The 18,778-nt window shown below is 40.7% G+C and overlaps 1 protein-coding gene across 1 annotated transcript in view; it reads left to right on the top strand.

Moving 5' to 3' along the window:
- The first annotated feature begins 3,686 nt into the window (after positions 1-3,686).
- UAP1L1 (UDP-N-acetylglucosamine pyrophosphorylase 1 like 1) overlaps positions 3,687-18,778 on the top strand; it is a 30,975-nt gene continuing 15,883 nt past the window's right edge. Inside the window, exon 1 of the mRNA XM_074210616.1 lies at positions 3,687-4,088. Coding sequence (XP_074066717.1) covers positions 3,800-4,088 — 289 coding nt within the window. The 5' untranslated portion in view covers positions 3,687-3,799. The remainder of the gene's footprint in view (positions 4,089-18,778) is intronic.

The following is an 18,778-nucleotide window of genomic DNA, read 5'->3' as shown; positions in this document are numbered from 1 at the left end:
ATTGTAATCTCTGCTCTGTGCTTCTCTCAGGTCATTAATAACTAGTAGAGTGCTAGAATGGACCTGAGAAATGGCTACTGCATGCAAAGATGATGGCAAGTCTGCAAAATGCCCATTCCCAACCTGGGGAGGTAGTGATGAAAATCAACAACATGGGACTCTTTCAAGGCCCTATAATTGGAATGAATACACTTGAAATCCTTTAAGGAAGGATTCATTGCAGGAAGAGTCTGGTGCTGGTAGCAGAGGTGATTCCAGCTCCAATAGCATATATTAAAGTTGCTGTAGTTAAAAAGTTTGTAGTTGGATCTTTGGTTAAGAGTTATCAGTCTGCCATGATATGAGCCACTACCTGTCCCAGCCCTTGCCTCTCAGTGACCCCTTGAAGCTCTTGGTTAAGTGTTCTGGAGGTTGAAGTTTACTTTGAAGAAATTAGAATGTTCAAAGCAGGCACCAGTTACTTGGATACCTCAGCTAAGAATAGGACTCCAGATCTCTTGTTATATTTCAGAACTTTGCTCTGGGATCTGAAACTAGGTTTGGTTTTGTTGTTTTTCAGAGGTAGAGTTCTTGATTAAGATGGACAGCCACTGGCATTCCTATTGTGCCATTAGAGGTGAAATTCTTGAAGATGGGCCAGATCAAAAGCATTTACCATGAATGTTTTCTTTAATCAAGAATCTAAGTCAGAGATTTAGAGACAATCAAATACTATCATAGTTCTGACCATAAATGATGCTGACTAGAGATCCTGCAGCATAATTCCCATGACCTGTCAGGCAGCTTCTAGGAAACCAAAGTCTATGGTTGAAGCTCTAAGAGAAAACACTAAGAAACAGGTTTGGATGTTCTGAGTTGTCACAGCCCAGCATTCCTGGAGAGCCAAGGTGCCTCACTGATATGGTAGAAAAAATCATGCTCAAAGACCAAAGACTTCCATAATAGCCAGTACATCACCAGAAATATTGTTTCCTATCATGTCAGGCCATGGGGTAAAATAGTTCTGGAAAAGGTAAAAGGAAAAGGATGTCTTTTCACAACATATCCCTCACTATAATAAACATAATTTATGCCACCATTAATTTTGTTGATATGGTCCTCTTGGAATACAAAGGACTATTATTATTATTATTATTATAATGGAATATGACTTTCAAAAGCCCTGGGGGGGTAATAGTTATTTCATTTTCATAGGATGAGAGGTGCATTTCTTTTGAACAGATGTGAATCAAAGTAGATAATTTAGTCCCCCTCACCCTACTCCCCCCTGATTTCTCCCCCTCTCAGTTTTTGCTGAACTATGTGCTATAATTTCTTCCCATTCTTGGTCACCATGTCCTGACCCTTCTTCTTCTTGTCAGGAAAAAGTGCTGGAGAAAAGAAAATAATGCAGCATTTCCTTTAGCACATGGTACTCCTGACCAGAAGAACCATAGGCCAGCTGATCAATCAATATACATTTATTAGGTACCTCCTGCATGCTAGGTCTAGAGAAGGAAATGGCAAACCATTCCAGGATCATTGTCAAGAAAACCCCATTCTGGGTCATGGGGAATATGACGAATGAATGACTAAACAAGTGTTCCAGATACTGTGTTAAATGTTATGGGATATTAAAAAAGATGAGGGCAGCTAGGTTAGGGTAGAGTACTGGCCCTGGAGTCAGGAGGATCTGAGTCCAAATCCAGACTACCTAGCTGTGTGACCTTGGGCAAGTCACTTAACCCCACTGCCTTGTAAAAAAAAGCTGAAAGATAGTTCCTTCCCTTCTAGAGAGTACAACTTAATGGGAAAGAGATATGCAAACAATTATGCATCAAGCTATAATGCAGGATAAGTAGGAAAATAATCTACACATGTACTAGAATTAAGAGCGTTTTGGGGGGCAGCTAGGTGGCACAGTGGATAAAGCACTGGCCCTGGAGTCAGGAGTATCTGGGTTCAAATCTGGTCTCAGACACTTAATAATTACTTAGCTGTGTGGCAAGCCACTTTACCCCCATTTGCCTTGCAAAAAATTCTTAAAAAAAAAAGAGAGATGGTTTGGGGGAGGCTTCCTCTAGAAGAGTTTGGAAGGAAATCAGGGTATTCATGAGGAGGGAAAACATTCCACGTATGGAGGGGGTGAGGAAGAGATATGCCCTGAAAATACCCAGAGCCAGGATGTTGGAGTGTCTTGCTTGAGGGACAATGAGAGGTCAGTGTACCCTGAACCAAAAAACTGAAGGTTGGGCAGAAGGTAGGAAGTGAGAAAGAGAGAGAGAGAAAACGAGTCTTTTCTTGTCTCCACACTCCTTAGGCTCTAAGTCCTCTTTGCAATACCTCTCTTCAGTGGTCCAAGACTTAACTTCTTACACTTAAGATGGGCTGGGCTACTGAGAGTAGAAAACTGGAGAAATATCTTTTTCGCCCTGGGATGTGGAACCAGATATCCAGGTATCTTCTGGTCTACTTGATGACTCTTCCATGCTGGTTTTAGTAACCTGTTTGGCCAGGAACGAGTTCTTTCCACTCACAGATCCAGTGCCCCGGAGCTCAGTCTGGCCAGGTTCCCGAGTTCCCCAGCCTCCCACTAAATGGGGGAGGATCATCACTAGCCTGCCCGGGAAGTCAATTGGGTTGCAGTTTGTTCTTGGATCTCAGCGAGGACCATGACACAGAGGCGATGCCATGACACACAGGTAACTTGGCTGGAAGTGAAGGAGGCCCGTGCCGAGTGTCCAGCCCCACTTTCTCCTCCGGAGCCCCCGGGACCGCGGGCCCCATAAGGAGATGGCCCCCAGGCGTCGTGGGAGATCTCGGCCTTTTTAAGCTAAGGTCTTTCCCGGTCGGTCTCGGGCTGAGGGATTAGAGCATCGGCCCGCAGCCTCGACGGGGTCTCCGGCTTTCCCCGATCTCTGAGGTCTAAAGGCGGGGAGCGGGCGAGAAAAGGCTGGAACGTGGTCGCCGGGGCAGGCTCTGAGGGCGGTGCTAGCCCGAGCCGCGGGCGGCAGGACGGACCGGGGCCACGGCGCTCCCCGCTATCCGCCTGGGGTGGGCAGGTCCGGGCCACGGCGTTCCCCGCTATCCGCCTGGGGTGGGCAGGTCCGGGCCACGGCGTTCCCCGCTATCCGCCTGGGGTGGGCAGGTCCGGGCCACGGCGCTCCCCGCTATCCGGCTGGGGTGGGCAGGACCGGGGCCACGGCGCTCCCCGCTATCCGGCTGGGGTGGGCAGGTCCGGGCCACGGCGCTCCCCGCTATCCGCCTGGGGTGGGCAGGTCCGGGGCCACGGCGCTCCCCGCTATCCGCCTGGGGTGGGCAGGTCCGGGGCCACGGCGCTCCCCGCTATCCGCCTGGGGTGGGCAGGTCCGGGCCACGGCGTTCCCCGCTATCCGGCTGGGGTGGGCAGGTCCGGGGCCACGGCGCTCCCCGCTATCCGGCTGGGGTGGGCAGGTCCGGGCCACGGCGCTCCCCGCTATCCGCCTGGGGTGGGCAGGTCCGGGGCCACGGCGTTCCCCGCTATCCGCCTGGGGTGGGCAGGTCCGGGGCCACTTCCACGAGGAAGCGGGCAGACGCCGGAGAATGGAACTGGGCATGCGCGCCAGAAACTTTTCGGCGTGGGAGGGGGCGGGGAGGGAGACCCTGGAGCGGGCCGGGCCGGGGCCGCGGAGGCCCAGCCCACAGGTGGAGCGGCCCCGAGGCCGCCCGTCCCCGGCAGCGCGTGACCCTGAGCCGGCTTCCTGGACCGGTCACGAGGCCCCTGCGCCAGCCGAAGGCGGGAGACCGGCCGCCCGGGGCCCCGCCGCTGCCAGCGCCAGGCATGGTGTCCGAGGAGGAAGTCCGAGCCGGGCTGGAGCGGGCGGGCCAGGCCCATCTCCTGCGCTTCTGGGCCGAGCTGGCGCCGGCCGGGAGGGCCTCGCTGCTCGCCGACCTGGCCCCGCTGGACCCGGACGAACTGGGCGAGCACTGCCGGCGGGCGGCCGCGGCCCGCGCCCGGGAGCAGGCGCCCCTGGAGCAGGCGGACTCCAGGATGCGGCCCGTGCAGCCCGAGGTCCTGGGCGGCGTGCGCAGGAGCGACCCGCAGAGCCTGCGGCGCTGGGAGCAGGAAGGTGAGAGCGGCCGCGGGCCGGGGCAGGGAGGCCGGGGCGCCGCACCCGCAGCGCCCGCCACCCTGGGACTAAGCCTCGGGGCCCCAGTTTCCCGATCTGGGACACGCAGGGCTGGGGCCACACGGCCCTTTCGGCCCCAACTCGGGACCGTTGGTAAAGTTAGTGGCGCCCCCCGAGCCAGCCAGGCTTTCACATGTGGGGTCCCTCCTCCCCGCCACCTAGAGGGCGGGCAGGGGAGCCCCGCCGGCCCCCCGGGGATCCGGACCAAGCATCTCAGAGAAGTGAGCGTCCTGCCAAGGAGCCAGTCGCTTCCAGTGGGCCCTGAAAAGAAATTCCTGTTCGGAGTTCAAACCCGACCTCAGACACTTAATAACGACCTAGCTGTGTGGCCTCGGGCAAGACACTTTACTCCATTGGCCTTGCAAAACTAAAAAAAAAATAGATAAATGCCTTTACTGTTCCTTCTAGTTCTAACATTCAACCATCGGACCCATCTTTAACTTGAGTTAAGGCTTAAGGTTGGGAAGGAGAAGAGGGAGAAACTGAGAGACAATATCAGTGTGGATGAGTAGATTGGCAGGGATTGGCGGGGTTTTTACTTAAAAAACCTTTGCAGCCTGCTATTATTCCTGCCATGGTTTGATGTAGTTCTAGAAATGGTAGCACTAAGGAATAAGAGAAGGAAATTAAAGACTTAATGATACACAAAGGGGAAATGAAACTATCTCTAGTTACTGATCTGATCGCTTAAGGTTGGAGATCGAATAAAGCAATCGAGGCAACCCCCCATCCCTCTAAAGTAAGTAATAAATGATCTACCCTGTTAAGTAACCGAGTGAGGTCAGTCAATTTAAATCATAGATTTAGGCTAAATAAATAACACTGGCATGACATTGTCCTTGAAGAGTCACCAGATTCACTGAGGCAACTGGTAGGTGGAATAAAACCGGGAAGCAGAGGGAAGAAGTTCCATTTAAACTCCTGAAAAGGAATTGATTAGTCAGGAAGGAGCAGATGTTGGTCTTTGTATCTAACTTTACCCTCTCTATTAGAGAAAAAAAAAGACTATGAACTTAAGGCATTCAGAGTATTTCTTACCTTCCCATCACCATCTTTGCTGTATCCCTGACTCCACCGAGTCAATATTATTGTAAGAATCTAATGAGAATCTATTTGCAATGCTCTTAGTGTAGTGCTTTGTACACCACAATAACTTCTTAAATACATATATGGTTTGGGCTGCTAGGTGGCACAGTGAATAGATCACCGGCCTTGGAGTCAGGAGTACCTGGGTTCAAATTTGACCTCAGACACTTAATAATTACCTAGCCCTGTGGCGTTGGGCGAGCCGCTTCACCCCATTGCCTTGAAAAATCTAAAAAAAAAATACCTATATGGTTTGAGATCTGCTAGGTGGTTCGGTGGATAGAGTACTCAGCCTGGAGTCAGGAAGATTACTCTTGTTAAGTTCAGATCCTGGCCTAACTATGTGACCCTGAACTAGTCATTTAACTCAGTTTTCCTCCTCCAGTATCTTTTCCAAGAAAACCACAAATGGGGACCAAAAAAGAGAAATATCCAAATAATAGTAAACCTATTTGGAGCAGTAGGCCAAGAGTTAGGAAAAGTCCTGGGTTCAAATGTGCACCAGACATTGTGTGACCCTGGGCAAGTCACTTAATTGCCAACTGTCTCAGTTTCCTCAACTATAAAATGGGAATGATAATGATAGTGCCTAATTCTCAGGGTTCTTTTGAGGAGTAAATGAGATAATAATATTTGTAAAGCACAACCACTTAGTTTCATATAAATGCTAGTTATATAGCTATTAATGTCTGCATTGGGAGCCAACCACACACTGGACTAAGATTCAAGGATCTTAGCAAAGAATGTATAAGAAAAGTTATACCATATGGGAGGGAAACAGCTTGGAGACTCCAGCAAAAAGATTTCCCAAAGCTGTGAGTTAACCCCTTGTCTTTAAGTAGGAATATATTTCCCCCTGGACTATACGTACTTATGCCATATACTTTTGGTTAGATGTTTTGTACCAGCTGTTCCTGTCATATCACCTTAGTAAATACTAAGATTAATTAAATCTGCCTAACTAATTGATAATCAGCTGAGAGTCTTGTAGAGGAAACAGTTCTGGGAGTTCATGAGCTATGTACAGCATTAAAAATTCATTTCTCGTCCATTCTGGATTATAGGGAATTTAGTCATTTTGGAGAAATTCAACCTGTCAGTGGGAATGGAAGTTGCGGATAGTTGCCTGAAAGCATGTGCTACTACTCTTCAAAGGAAAAAAAAAATACCTAGGAAATCAGCAAAGAAACTATTTGAGAATATAACATTAGCAAAATTGAAAGTTACAGAAAAAATCCCACAAATATAACTATAAAAATGTATTAAATATTTTGGAGTTAATATTCCAAAGTACCTTCAATGCCTGTATGGATTTAATTATGAAATGCTCAAAAAAAACCCCAACTTAAATAATTGGAGGAAGGTTCAGTGCTCATGATTGTGCTATGCCAATATAATAAAAATTATACTACCAAAGTTAATTTACAAATTTAGTGCTATACCAATGAAACTACCAAAGAGATACTTTACAGAGTTAGATATAACAATAACAAAATTCATTTGAAGATTTAGAATATCTCGAGGAGTAATAAGAAAAAAAGTAAAAACGATGGAGAATAGCACTTCTAGGTCTCATTTTATTATAAAGCATCATCATCAAAACCATTTGGTGTTGGATAAAGTAATGGAAAAATAGATGGATGAAACAGATTAGACAGGGAAGTATTAGAAACAATGAAATCACAAGATTCAATAGACCTAAAGAAATGAATAACACAAAAAAGAATTCCCTCTTTGGTAAGTACTTCTGGGAATTATTAGAAATCAATTTGATAGAAATTAGTATTAAATCAATATTTTACTTCTACAATGTTTACAGTAAATTAAAAATGAATATATGACTCAACTATTAACTATCACATCATTAAAAAGATTAGAAGAGAAGCAGGTAGGGGGTAGGGGCAGCTAGGTGGCACAGTGGATAGAGCACCTACCCTGTAGTGAGGAGAACCTGAGTTCAAATATGGTCTTAGGCTCTTAATAATTACCTGGCTGTGTGACCTTGGGCAAGTCACAAGTAACCCCATTGGCTTGCCAAAACAAAAACAAAAACCAAGAGAAGCTTTCATAGCTGCGAGTTAGGGGTGATTTCTAAAAGGGACTGCTACAAAAGATAAAATTATTTTGTTTACATACAATGAAAAAATTTTTCATGAAAGAAATTAATGAATGCATAAAGAAAGAAATCCTCTTATTCAAGGGAAAGTCCAAAGCTAACTTTCTTAATTAGGGTTTGATTTCTAAGATAAATTAATCTCTAACAAATACTTAAGATAAAAAGGTACTCTCAATTCCCTCGGAATTTTGCTTGGAGGGAGAGATCCACTGAGGCAATGGGAGTTATTCCAGTGCAAGCTTTAGATCTTTATCTGGACCTTCTAGCAATGAATTATTTCAATTACTTGGGCCTACCTCTCTGCCACTTAGAGGGTAAGTTGCTACCTAAACCCAGATGAAGAACCAAAATAGGATTTTGAAAATGCATCTGCCGGTGTAATAGACAACTTACTTCCAGTGGGGTACATAGTGGACTCTTAATAAAATGCTTGTTGACTGATTAGTTTTTTCTTCTGTACTATTTCTTCCAGTTCTCACATTTTTTGATCTGACCTTTCCATAAAACTTTTGTGGTTAAAGTCAGTTCCTATGCTCTGGGGTAAGATTAGGAAGGACTGGGGGAGGTTGGGGGGGTGGTGGTAGAGTGCTGAAGCTACCATAATGTGGAGCTTTAACTTTAAAAATGTTTGCTGCTTGCTATTATTTGATAGAGTTCTAGAAATGGTAGCACTAGCAATAAGAGAAGAGCATATAACTAAGAGACAGTCATTCTACAGTAAGATAAGGGATCCAAAGACAGTTTTCAAAAGAAGTGAAAATTAATAACAACCATATGAAAGAATAATAGTTACTCAGAAGAGAAATATGAATTAAAATAGCACTAAGGTTTTACTTTCCACCCAGAATATTGGTAAAAATAATAGAGGACCTGAACAGTTAATATTGGAGGATTGTGAAAAGACTGGCATTGTTGAATCTGTGAATCAGCAGGATTTATTTAAACAAATTAGAAAGCAGTTGGAAATTATGCAAATAAAAGGACTAAAATGTCTGAAGTTTTGACCTAGAGATTCTATTGCTAGGCATATAACCCACAGAGTTTATTTGACAAAACCAAAGTTCTATACATTCCAAAAATATGTATACTTGAACTTTTTATGGTATCAAAGAATTTGATTCAAGACCAATGCCTGTAATTGGGAAATGGCTAAATAAATTGTGGTACGTTATTATAATGGAGTATTGCATTGAAATAGCTATAAGAAGTCATAAACATCGTGTGTCCAAGAAAACACAGAAAATTATATATAAACTGATGGAAAGTAAAGTAAGTGGAGCCCAGAAAACAACATATGCAATAACTGACAATGTAAGTGAAAAAAGCAGCAACTATCAAACAGTCAAAATGAATCTTACAAAATTATAAAGACCAAGGTTGACCCCAAAAAAAGAGATTAAAAAGACATCTTGCCACTTCTCTTCAGAAGTGGTTGTGTGCTATCTAAACTAGCTATCACCCTATTTCTCCTCCCTTAATGACTTCTTTGTCCTTTGTTCTCAGTGAGGATTATGACTTTGGGAGGGGCTGCCAAGGCAAAGGTGGCTCTTTCTCTTCCAGAACCATCTGGGACCAGTGACCAGATATGGATCAAGACCACTGGAGATGGCCCTGGATAAAGTGGAAGAATTTTGTCTTTTAAAGCTAAGATCTTGCTTTTTACAATTAATGGCTTTACTTCATTTTCTCTTATTCTCTTTTCTAAACTCCTTGAAGTCTGATTAATGAACCTCCTTCAATCAAAACTGCTCTCTAAAGTTACTAATGATCTCTTAATTACCTAATTTAACGATTTTTTCCTTCATCCTCATCCTTCTTGACTTTTCTAGAGCTTTTGACACCAATGTTCTCCAATTTCTCAATACTCTTAGGACTTCATGACACTATCATCTCTCACTACTTTCTCTTTCCTCCATTCTCCTTAGTTTCCTTTGCTGGGCTCTCTTCCAGGTCATGCCTGCTTTTCAAAGATGTCCCTCAAGGCTCTATCTAGGGCCCTCTTATCTTCTCCCTTTACATTGTTTCATCTGGTGAATTCCTTAGCTGGCTTAGATTCAGAAACAGATGATTCTTAGTTTTATTTAGCTAGCTCTAACCTGTCTCCCAGTCTCACATCTCCAGTTGCCTATTAAGTATCTCAGATTAGATGTTAAATACACCATATACAATTGAATCCACTCCTTTCCCTATTTGCCCTGTTACTAGTCAGGGCACCATCATACTCTCAGTCTCTTGAGTTCAGTGAGTCAATAAATACATGCCAGTTGCTGTGTTACATTCTAGGTTTGAAAAAAAGGGCAAAAGATAGTTCCTAATCTCAAGGCATTAATAGTCAAACAGCAGAGACGAACTATGTACGAACATAATTGCAAACAACTATGTACAAACAAGCTATACATAAGATGAATTGGAAATAACAGAAAGAAAGACTTGCTGTAGAAGGTGTGATTTTAACTGAGACTTGAAGGAAGCCAGGAGGCACTGATAAGGAAGGAGAAAATTCCAGATGTAGAGAACAGTAAAAATGCTTGGAGTCTGGGAATGTGTGATGTCTTATTTAAGGAGACCACTTGTCACCAGATCTTAGAGTACATAGAGGGTGTGGCACCAGTGGGGATAGAGGAAGGGGACTGTGTAGGATATAAAAAGGATAGGAAAGGTAGGGAGAGCAGTTTATAAAGGACTTTGGACACCAGAGGATTTTATATTTGAGCCTGGAAGTGATAGTGAACCTGTGGTATCAGGGTTGCATGTTTACAAGGATCTCTTTTGAAAAATGAATAACAGATCGACTGAAGTGGACAGAGAGGCCCACCATCACAGTATTACAGTGGAGAAGCTTGAAGTGATGGGGGCTTGCCCCCAAAACAAGTGGAAGTGCCAGAGGAAAAAAGATATATTGCTAAGGTAAACTTGACAGACTTCCACAACAGATTGATTATCAGAAGTAAGAGAGAGTAAGGAAAACATGTAAGTTATAAGCCTGAATGAATGGGAAGATTCCCATGGGAGGGGTTAATTGACAATGATAAGGAAATTATGAAAGGGAGAGGTTTTGCTAGGAAAGATGAATATAGTTTTGGACATGTTGAGTTTGATATCTATGGGATATCCAGCTTGAAATGTCTATTAAGCAGTTGGAATTAACCCCCTGGAAGCAGTAGACAGTTTAGGGTTAAATAAACCCTGAGATGATAATTGAATCCATGGGAGCTAAAGAGATCAAGTGAAATAGTATTGTGGGGGGAGGGAGAGAAGAGTAGGAGGCTCAGTACAAAATCCTTATGGACACTCCCAGTTAGTGGGATGAAAAACCTTACTTTATTCTTCCAGTCCTGCTGTCATATTCTGCCTTTTGTAGCTAAACTCATCTACTTTAACTCCACTTTCTTCTTAATTCTTTATAATCTGACTTCTGAAATTATCATTCCATCAAGGCTACTCTTCCCAAAGTTACTAATGATCTCTTAGTTGTAAAATTCAATGACCTTTTCTCAATACTCATTCTTCACCCTTGATCACATTCTCCTCCTTGATACTGTATTCCTACGTTTCCAGCAAAACCAATCAACATATCAGAAAAGTCAAATGAACAAGAGTTTATTAAATATCTGTATGCTATGTGTGGACATATTCAGAAATGAAAAACCAGTCCCTGACTTTTGGGAATTCAGCATTATAGGGGAGACTACATGTATAAGGCACAAACAAAATAGATCCTGGGTAAACTGGAGGTAATCTTAGTCTTAGCAATAAGGTGATTTGGAAAGTCTTCGTAAAGAAGTTGGAACTTTAGCTGAGGCTTGAAGGCAACCAGAGAATTGGGAGGTAGGGGTGGGGGTTAGAAGAGTTCATGAAAATGCCCAGAATCAGGAGATAGTCATGTGTCCATCAAGAAGAGCAATAGGACCAGTGTCACTAGGTCATAGATGGTGGAAAGGTGGGAAGCAAGGTGTAAAAAAATTGGAAAGGGAAGAAAGGGTCAGATTATTAAGGGCTTTAAAAGAGGATATTTGATAAGGAGACAATAGGAAGACACCAGAATTTCCTGAAAAGGAGTATGTGTGGAATGGGGGTGGGGGCTGGGAAACTGGATTTTGACTTTGTCAAACCTGTAGTTTTGGAAGAATACTTTTGACTTTCACTAGCAATGAAAGATGAACTGGAATTAGGAGAGACTTTTGGCAAGAGGATCAGCAGGGGTTTGCAGTATTATAGGCTTAAGGAAATGAGAGTCTGCACCAGGATGGTGGCAGCATCAGGGGAAAAAGGAGGAAATATTTGAGATATTAAGTTCAATTTGAAGTGCTTAGCAAACGCATGAATTCTCTCTTTAAAAAAAAATACATATATACACACATACATATATATTGCTTTTGTTTTAAGAGATGAATTTCTGGGAGGGGAAGGATAGAGCAAGAGATGCAACAGATGAAAAAACAAAAGGTATCCTTAAAATCTGTTTAAAAATAAAATATATGATAAGAAAATAAGTATATCACTAGATTCAAAGAAGCCCTCAAAAAAGGGAAGAGCAAGTTTTCAGGAAAAATATGTAAAAGTGAATTAAATAGTAATAGAATTTTAGTGAAGTAAAAAAAGTAATGCATACTTTGGATTAAAAACAAACGGGCCCCTAATATATCATTGATTAACCCTGGTACTTTTTCCCCTTTCAGCCCCAAATGGTGCTGAATAGAGTGCAGACTTGTTCGTACCTTCCTGACCGAGCAAAGTGCCTGGAGTTGTGTCTGGGAAAAGAAGGGAGAAGACTACTCTGTGCCAATGCTAAAGCGAGTTTACTCCTCACAACAATCTTGTGAATTAGATGATGTTATTATCTCCTTGTACATTTGAGGAAACTAAGGCTGAAAAGTTAAATGACTTGTCTGGGGGCGGCTAGGTGCCGCAGTGGATACAGCATTGGCCTTGGAGTCAGGAGTACCTGAGTTCAAATGTGGCCTCAGACACTTAATAATTGCCTATCTGTGTGGCCTTGGGCAAGCCACTTAACTCCATTGTCTTGCAAAAAATAAAAAATAAAAATAAAAAAAAAAGACTTGTCCAGAATCACATAGCTAGTAAATGTAAGAGGTTGAATTTGAATTCAGGTCTTCTGGACTCCAGGTTCAGTTACTACCTGGAGTAGTTACTACTCCAGGTATCCACTGTTGCCACTGCATTGCTAGAAATGCAAATAAGAGCCCTAAGTAGATAATGTTAGAGCTGGAAAACAACTTAGAACATAGTTAGATCTAGAGAAGACATTAGAATGGAAGATAATTGAACTAAATAAAAGGTTTCTAATTTTTTTTTTTGGTCCTATAGAATCCTCCAAAATGAAAGGAAATAAAGTCTAGAATTTATTGTGCATCTCTACATAAGAAAAAATAGAAATTGGTATTAGTAGAATGATATAGTCATTTGTCAAATAGTCTTTTTTTTTTAAGGTTTTTGCAAGGCATTGGGGTTAAGTGGCTTCCCCAAGGCTAGATAATTATTAAGTGTCTGAGACGGGATATGAACTCAGGTACTCCTGACTCCAGGGCCAGTGCTCTATCCATTGTGCCACCTATTCCCCTCCCCTCATAGTCTTTTTTATAAAGAAAGATTTTATTTGAGTTTTACAATTTTTCCCTCATTCTTGCTTCCCTTCCTCCCACCCCACCAGCCTCTGCACAGAAGGCAGTCTGTTAGTCTTTACATTGGTTCCATGTTCTGCATTGATCTCAGTTGAATGTGATGATAGAGAAATCATATCCTTAAGGAAGAAAAATAAAGTTTGAGATAGTAAAATTACACAATAATATAATGTTTTTTCTCCTAATTTGACGGTAATAGTCTTTGTTCTTTGTTCACAAAGTCCATAATTCTTTTTCTGGATACAGGTGGTATTCTACATTGTAGATAGCTCAAAATTGTCTCTGGTTGTTGCACTGAAGGGATGAGCAAGTCCATCAGGGTTGATCATCACCCCCATGTTGCTGTTAGGGTGTACAATGTTTTTCTGGTTCTGCTCATCTCACCCAGCATCAGTTCATGCAGATCTTACCAGGCTTCCCTGCATTCCTGTTTTCTAATAGAATAATAGTGTTCTATGACACACAGTTTGTTAAGCCATTCCCCAACTGAAAGACATTCACTTAATTTCCAATTTTTTGCCACTACAAACAGGGCTGCTATAAATATTTTTGTACAGGTGATGTTTTTACCCTTTTTCATCATCTCTTCAGGGTATAAACCCAGTAGTGGTATTGCTGGATCAAAGGATATGCACATTTTTGTTGCCCTTTGGGCATAATCCCAAATTGTCTCCAGAAAGGCTGGATGAGGTCACAGTTCCAACAACAATGTATTAGTGTCCCAGATTTCCTACATCCCTTTCAACATTGATCATTGTCCTTTCTGGTCATATTGGCCAGTCTGAGAGGTGAGAGGGTTTCTCAGAGATGCCTTAATTTGTATTTCTCTAATAAGTAGTGATTTGGAGCAATTTTTCATGTGACTATGAATTGTTTTGATTTCCTCAGCTGTAAATTGCCTTTTCATATCCTTTGACCATTTGTCAATTGGGGAATGGCTTTTTTTTTTGAAAATCAAATAGTCTTCATACTCACTTCCTTGACAGTCTTGTTTCCCCTAGAGGTGTGGGGAACTATTGTTCTGGAGTCAGGTCAGACTGGCTGAAGCAAATGGTTAAAATTTTCAGTGTGGTGCATTTATACCTCAGAAATCAACAACCACTTCAAATCAGGGCTTGATTTATTGTTTTGTTGTTGTTTAGACTTAAGAAATCAATGTAGATACTGCTAATAATATAGATTAAATTTGAAAATATGTCCTCTATATATTTGGGGTGGTTGTTAGAAATGGTTAAATATCTATCAGCAAACTACTGCCTAGACATTTGATTGGAAACACCTCAATTAGATGTTCTTCAGGATTTCTTTCTATTCTAGATCCTGTAATCTAATGGACACAGAGTCATAAGATATCAGAATTGCTATTCTGGGGCCCTAGAATATAGAATGCTAGAACAAAGAATGTAAGACTTAGAAGAGATTGATAATGTTGTCAGTCTAGCCCACATATTTATAAAGGAAGAACCTGAATTTCTTTGAGGGTCCAGTCATACAGAATTAGAGATATGCCCTGACTGTTCTAAGGTTTGAAATTGTAATTTCTGTTGTATGATCATATCTTCAAGCTGTTACTTGAATGCTAAAACTGTTTTTAATATTTCTAATCAAAACCATTTTAAAGAGGAAAACAACTCTGACTTGTACTTCAGAGAGATTTAGAAACAAATTTTATACTGTCTTGTTTTTTCTCACTTCCCTGCTGTGGGTTTGCTCTTCTTCTCTGAACACGGATGACTTCTTGTGTTCTAGAAATCTGCATGGGTGATGCTGGTTGATTGATTGGCAGAATCATTGAACCAGTGGGTGGTTAATTACTCTGCACTGACTTGGAATGATGAGTGAGTCATCTCCTTGTACCATTATTGGCATGCTTTATTGTTTGGTATAAACTCCTATTGCTTACAAGATGCTGTCATGGATAGGGTGCTAGACCTAGAAGGCCAAACTGACTGGCCTTTGCTTGTCCTCTAGGTTACAGGAACTTCAATCCATCAGAAACGTTACCTTAGTGTTGCTTTGGGGACCCAATTGAGAGACAAAAATGATTTCCCTCTTCTATTCACCTCAAAGATTAGATATATTATTCTCTTTTTTGGAAAATAGTATTTTGATTTTTCCAATTATATATAGTTTTCAACATCCATTTTTATAAGATTTTGAGTTCCAAATTTTTCTCCCTTCTCTCTTCCCAACAACCTGATATAGGTTATACATGTATAATTATGTTAAACATTTCCACAGTAATGTTTTGAAAGAAAACAGAATAGGGAAAACAATGAAAAAAAGTGAATATGGATATAGAATTAACAAGATTTTTCAATTGACAGAATGTAAGAGGGGATGAGTTGACAATGACTTCTAGAATGAAAGTCTGGATACCTGTAAGGACAGTGGAAATTAGAAAATTGGAAGGAGGGAAGAATTTGGGAATTAAAAAAAGAGTTCTCTTTTAGATATGCTGAATTTGAGATGCCTGTGCACTATATAGACAATGAAGATAGAGACTTGGGTGGGGGAGATTTTGGAGTCATTTATAGAGGTAATAGTTGAACCTGTATGAAAATCATGATGACTTGTAGGAAAAATATGACATCAGTTATGTTTTAAATGAAGAAAAAATTATCAGGGCAGCTAGATGGTGCAGTGGATAGAACACTGGCCCTGGAGTCAGGTGTACCTGAGTTCAAATCCAGCCTCAGACACTTAATATTTACCTAGCTGTGTGACCTTGGGAAAGCCACATAACCCCATTGCCTTGCAAAAAAAAAAACCTAACTAAAAAAAAATGTCCATTAAATGAAGAAAAAATTGTGTGTTGTACCCTCCTGAGGACCAGGAAAATCAGGTAAGATAGTTTTTATTTTTTTTTCCATCATGACTAGTAGGTTCCCAAGCCAGATTGAGATCCAACTGTTTAGACTCCCAAATCTAAAACTTTTAAAAAATGTATTATAAATTATTATAAACTTAACATTCTCTTAAGGTCATAGATTTAGAGCTGGAAGGAGTCTCAAAGGTCATCTAGCTCAATTCCCTCCTTTTACAGATGAGACACTCAGGCACTGAAAGTGATCTCCCTAAGATCTCCTAGGTAAGAAATGTCAAAGACAGGATTTAAACCTGTCAACAAATGCAAATAAAATATAGAATTGAATCCCAGATATAATCAGAACTTTTTGTAATTTATTAACATATGTGTGTACAAGATTTTATATATGTTATATGATATAATGTATAACAAATTCTATTTTTAAAATCTATAAAGCTTTAATAGCTTAAAATTGCACTAAGACTAATGTGATATTTTGCGTAAATTTTAAGATAAATATCAATTTATTTGTCCTATGTTCTCTTATTTCTCTTCTGTACATGCAGATTTTGGATGACTATGTTTTAAAAATATAGTCATAGTCTCAGTTTAGGTTGTTCTAATTCTATTTTTCTCATGTTGAATCATTTCATGTGTCATTCCTCTTCCTTGTATTTTTTCCTATTTGTCATTTTTATGGCAAAAGAATAATAGATGGCCTCTAAGGTTCCAGCTCTAAATCAGCATCCTAAGTATGCTCCTAATATTCCACAGTTGACTGTGGACATTGTTTCCCATATTTTGCTATTATAAATGGATATTACATGTGACTAATTTTGTAGAGATAGGTCTTATTTCCCTGTTTTAATACCATCCTTAGAATGTTATTAAACATCCTGCAGTAGGGTCACCTAGTTTTTAATCTATTGTTAAGAATTTGATGAGTACAAAGTGGTATCTTTTTTTTTTTTTGCAAGGCAAATGGGGTTAAGTGGCTTGCCCAAGGCCACACAGCTAGGTAATTATATTAAGTGTCTGAGACCGGATTTGAACCCAGGTACTCCTGACTCCAAGGCTGGTGCTTTATCCACTATGCCACCTAGCCACCCCTAAAGTGGTATCTTAAAGTTTTATTTGCATTTCTTTGATTATAAGCATTTAAACAACTTTTGACATTTGCTTTTCCTATTTCAAAAAGTATGCCCTTTGATTAGTTCTTACTTTGATATATTTATACTAGTTCTTTACAGATGCTAGAGATCAGATTTTTAAGTGTCTGAGGTAACATTGGAACTTGGATCCTCCTGACTCCAGAGTTGGTGTTCTGTCTACTGCACCACCTTTCTGTGCCAATCAGTTTATCTCTCTAATACATTTGCTTGAGAAATGTTTTTCTTCCCTATACTACTGACATAAAATATTTTAAAGAAATTCTTAGTTAGAGTGTTGATCCAGTTGGAGTACTTTGGTGTTTTATGGCATAGGAGAAGTGGCTTTAAACTCATTTTTCATTTTGTATCCAGTTTCCCAACTTTTTTTAATTGAATAGCTATTCTGTTCCTTAGTGGGGCTTCTTTTAGCCTTAACCTTATCAAACACTAATCTCTTATGTACACTAGGTATTATTTCTGGATTCTTTGTTCTGCTGAGCTAGTTTTTTAATTTTTAATCCTTTATCAGTTTTTTTTTGGGGTGGGATTGCCACTTTATAATTTGATACTTTATAAACTAAATCATACAGCACTTTCTCTGCACCAGGTTGAACAGAATTTTTCATTCAGCATTCTGTCTCTTCTTTAGACCAAGGCTCATTTTAGCATCATCCCTATTCTACAGCCTCTTCTTCAAGGAAAAGGAGAAAGAACCAGAGTCTAGAGAATTATTAAAGAAAGAATACTGAATAAGGAGGCATTAGTTCCTTATTTTTTTATTCCTTTTTCTGCCATTTTTTGTTTCTGTGATCTGATAAAAATAAATTCACCCTCCTGAGTCTCATTCAGTTTTCTCACCTGTCCACTGGGAATAATAATGCTAGCCTTACCCCCTCTAGTGAGGATCAAATGATAATGTGAAAATACAATCATATTACAAATCTAAGAGATTAATAGGCATAATAATAATTTCATAACTTTTCTTTAATTCCCTCTTTCTGCTTTCTCTGAAAATAGAAGCATAGAGTATCAGAACAGAATTATAGGTTCTGGAACTCTCCTTTCTCTTTTTTACCAAGTATCATCAGGTTCCTGACTTTTGTCAGTGTTGGGGAATGGGGTGGAGTGGATAACGAAACAGAATTTCTTTACTGAAGGAGTTGGAGCAAACAGTATCACCTGGCAAAAAATGTGCCACTAGGCTGGAGAGAGACAGCATGAAAGGATCAGTACAAATCTGAAATACAGAAGGTCTGTAAACTAGGGTAGAGATTTCAGACTCTTAACTTAAGATTTGAAAATGCCTGAGTGTGGCAGGAATCAGATCAAAATGTTATTGGAAAATGTTTAACAAAATAGGTAAAAATATAATTCAGTGCAGAGAATATTAATTTGTGGTTTTCTAAGTTAATATGCACCTGGCAGGTACCCATTTCTGTTTTAGTTTTATATCTTCTCTAAGGCATCCCCCAAAGTTTCTTGATGTGGGATTCCTTGAACATTTACCATAGCCCACATCCACTCCTACTCAAAAAGCCTGTCAAGGTTGATAAGACCTCTGTGAACTTGTGACCCTGAGCATAATCTTGGCAACTCATGGTCTCTCCTCCTTACTGATATAAGTTACCAATCTAACACTCAGATTCTAAAGGAGGAATAAATAGATACATTTCATTTATAATTATTTAATTAGTTTTATGATTCTGTTAAGTTTTCTCTTTTTTAAAAATGTTTGTAAGGCAGTGGGGTTAAGTGACTTGCCCAAGGTCATATAGCTAGGTAATTATTATGTGTCTGAGATCAGATTTGAACTTGGGTCTTCCTGA

This window comes from Macrotis lagotis, chromosome 1 (assembly GCF_037893015.1).
Source record: "Macrotis lagotis isolate mMagLag1 chromosome 1, bilby.v1.9.chrom.fasta, whole genome shotgun sequence".
Classification (NCBI taxonomy): Eukaryota; Metazoa; Chordata; class Mammalia; order Peramelemorphia; family Peramelidae; genus Macrotis; species Macrotis lagotis.
Note: the sequence above shows the minus strand (reverse complement) of the source record. Positions and strands in the feature narration are given on the sequence as shown.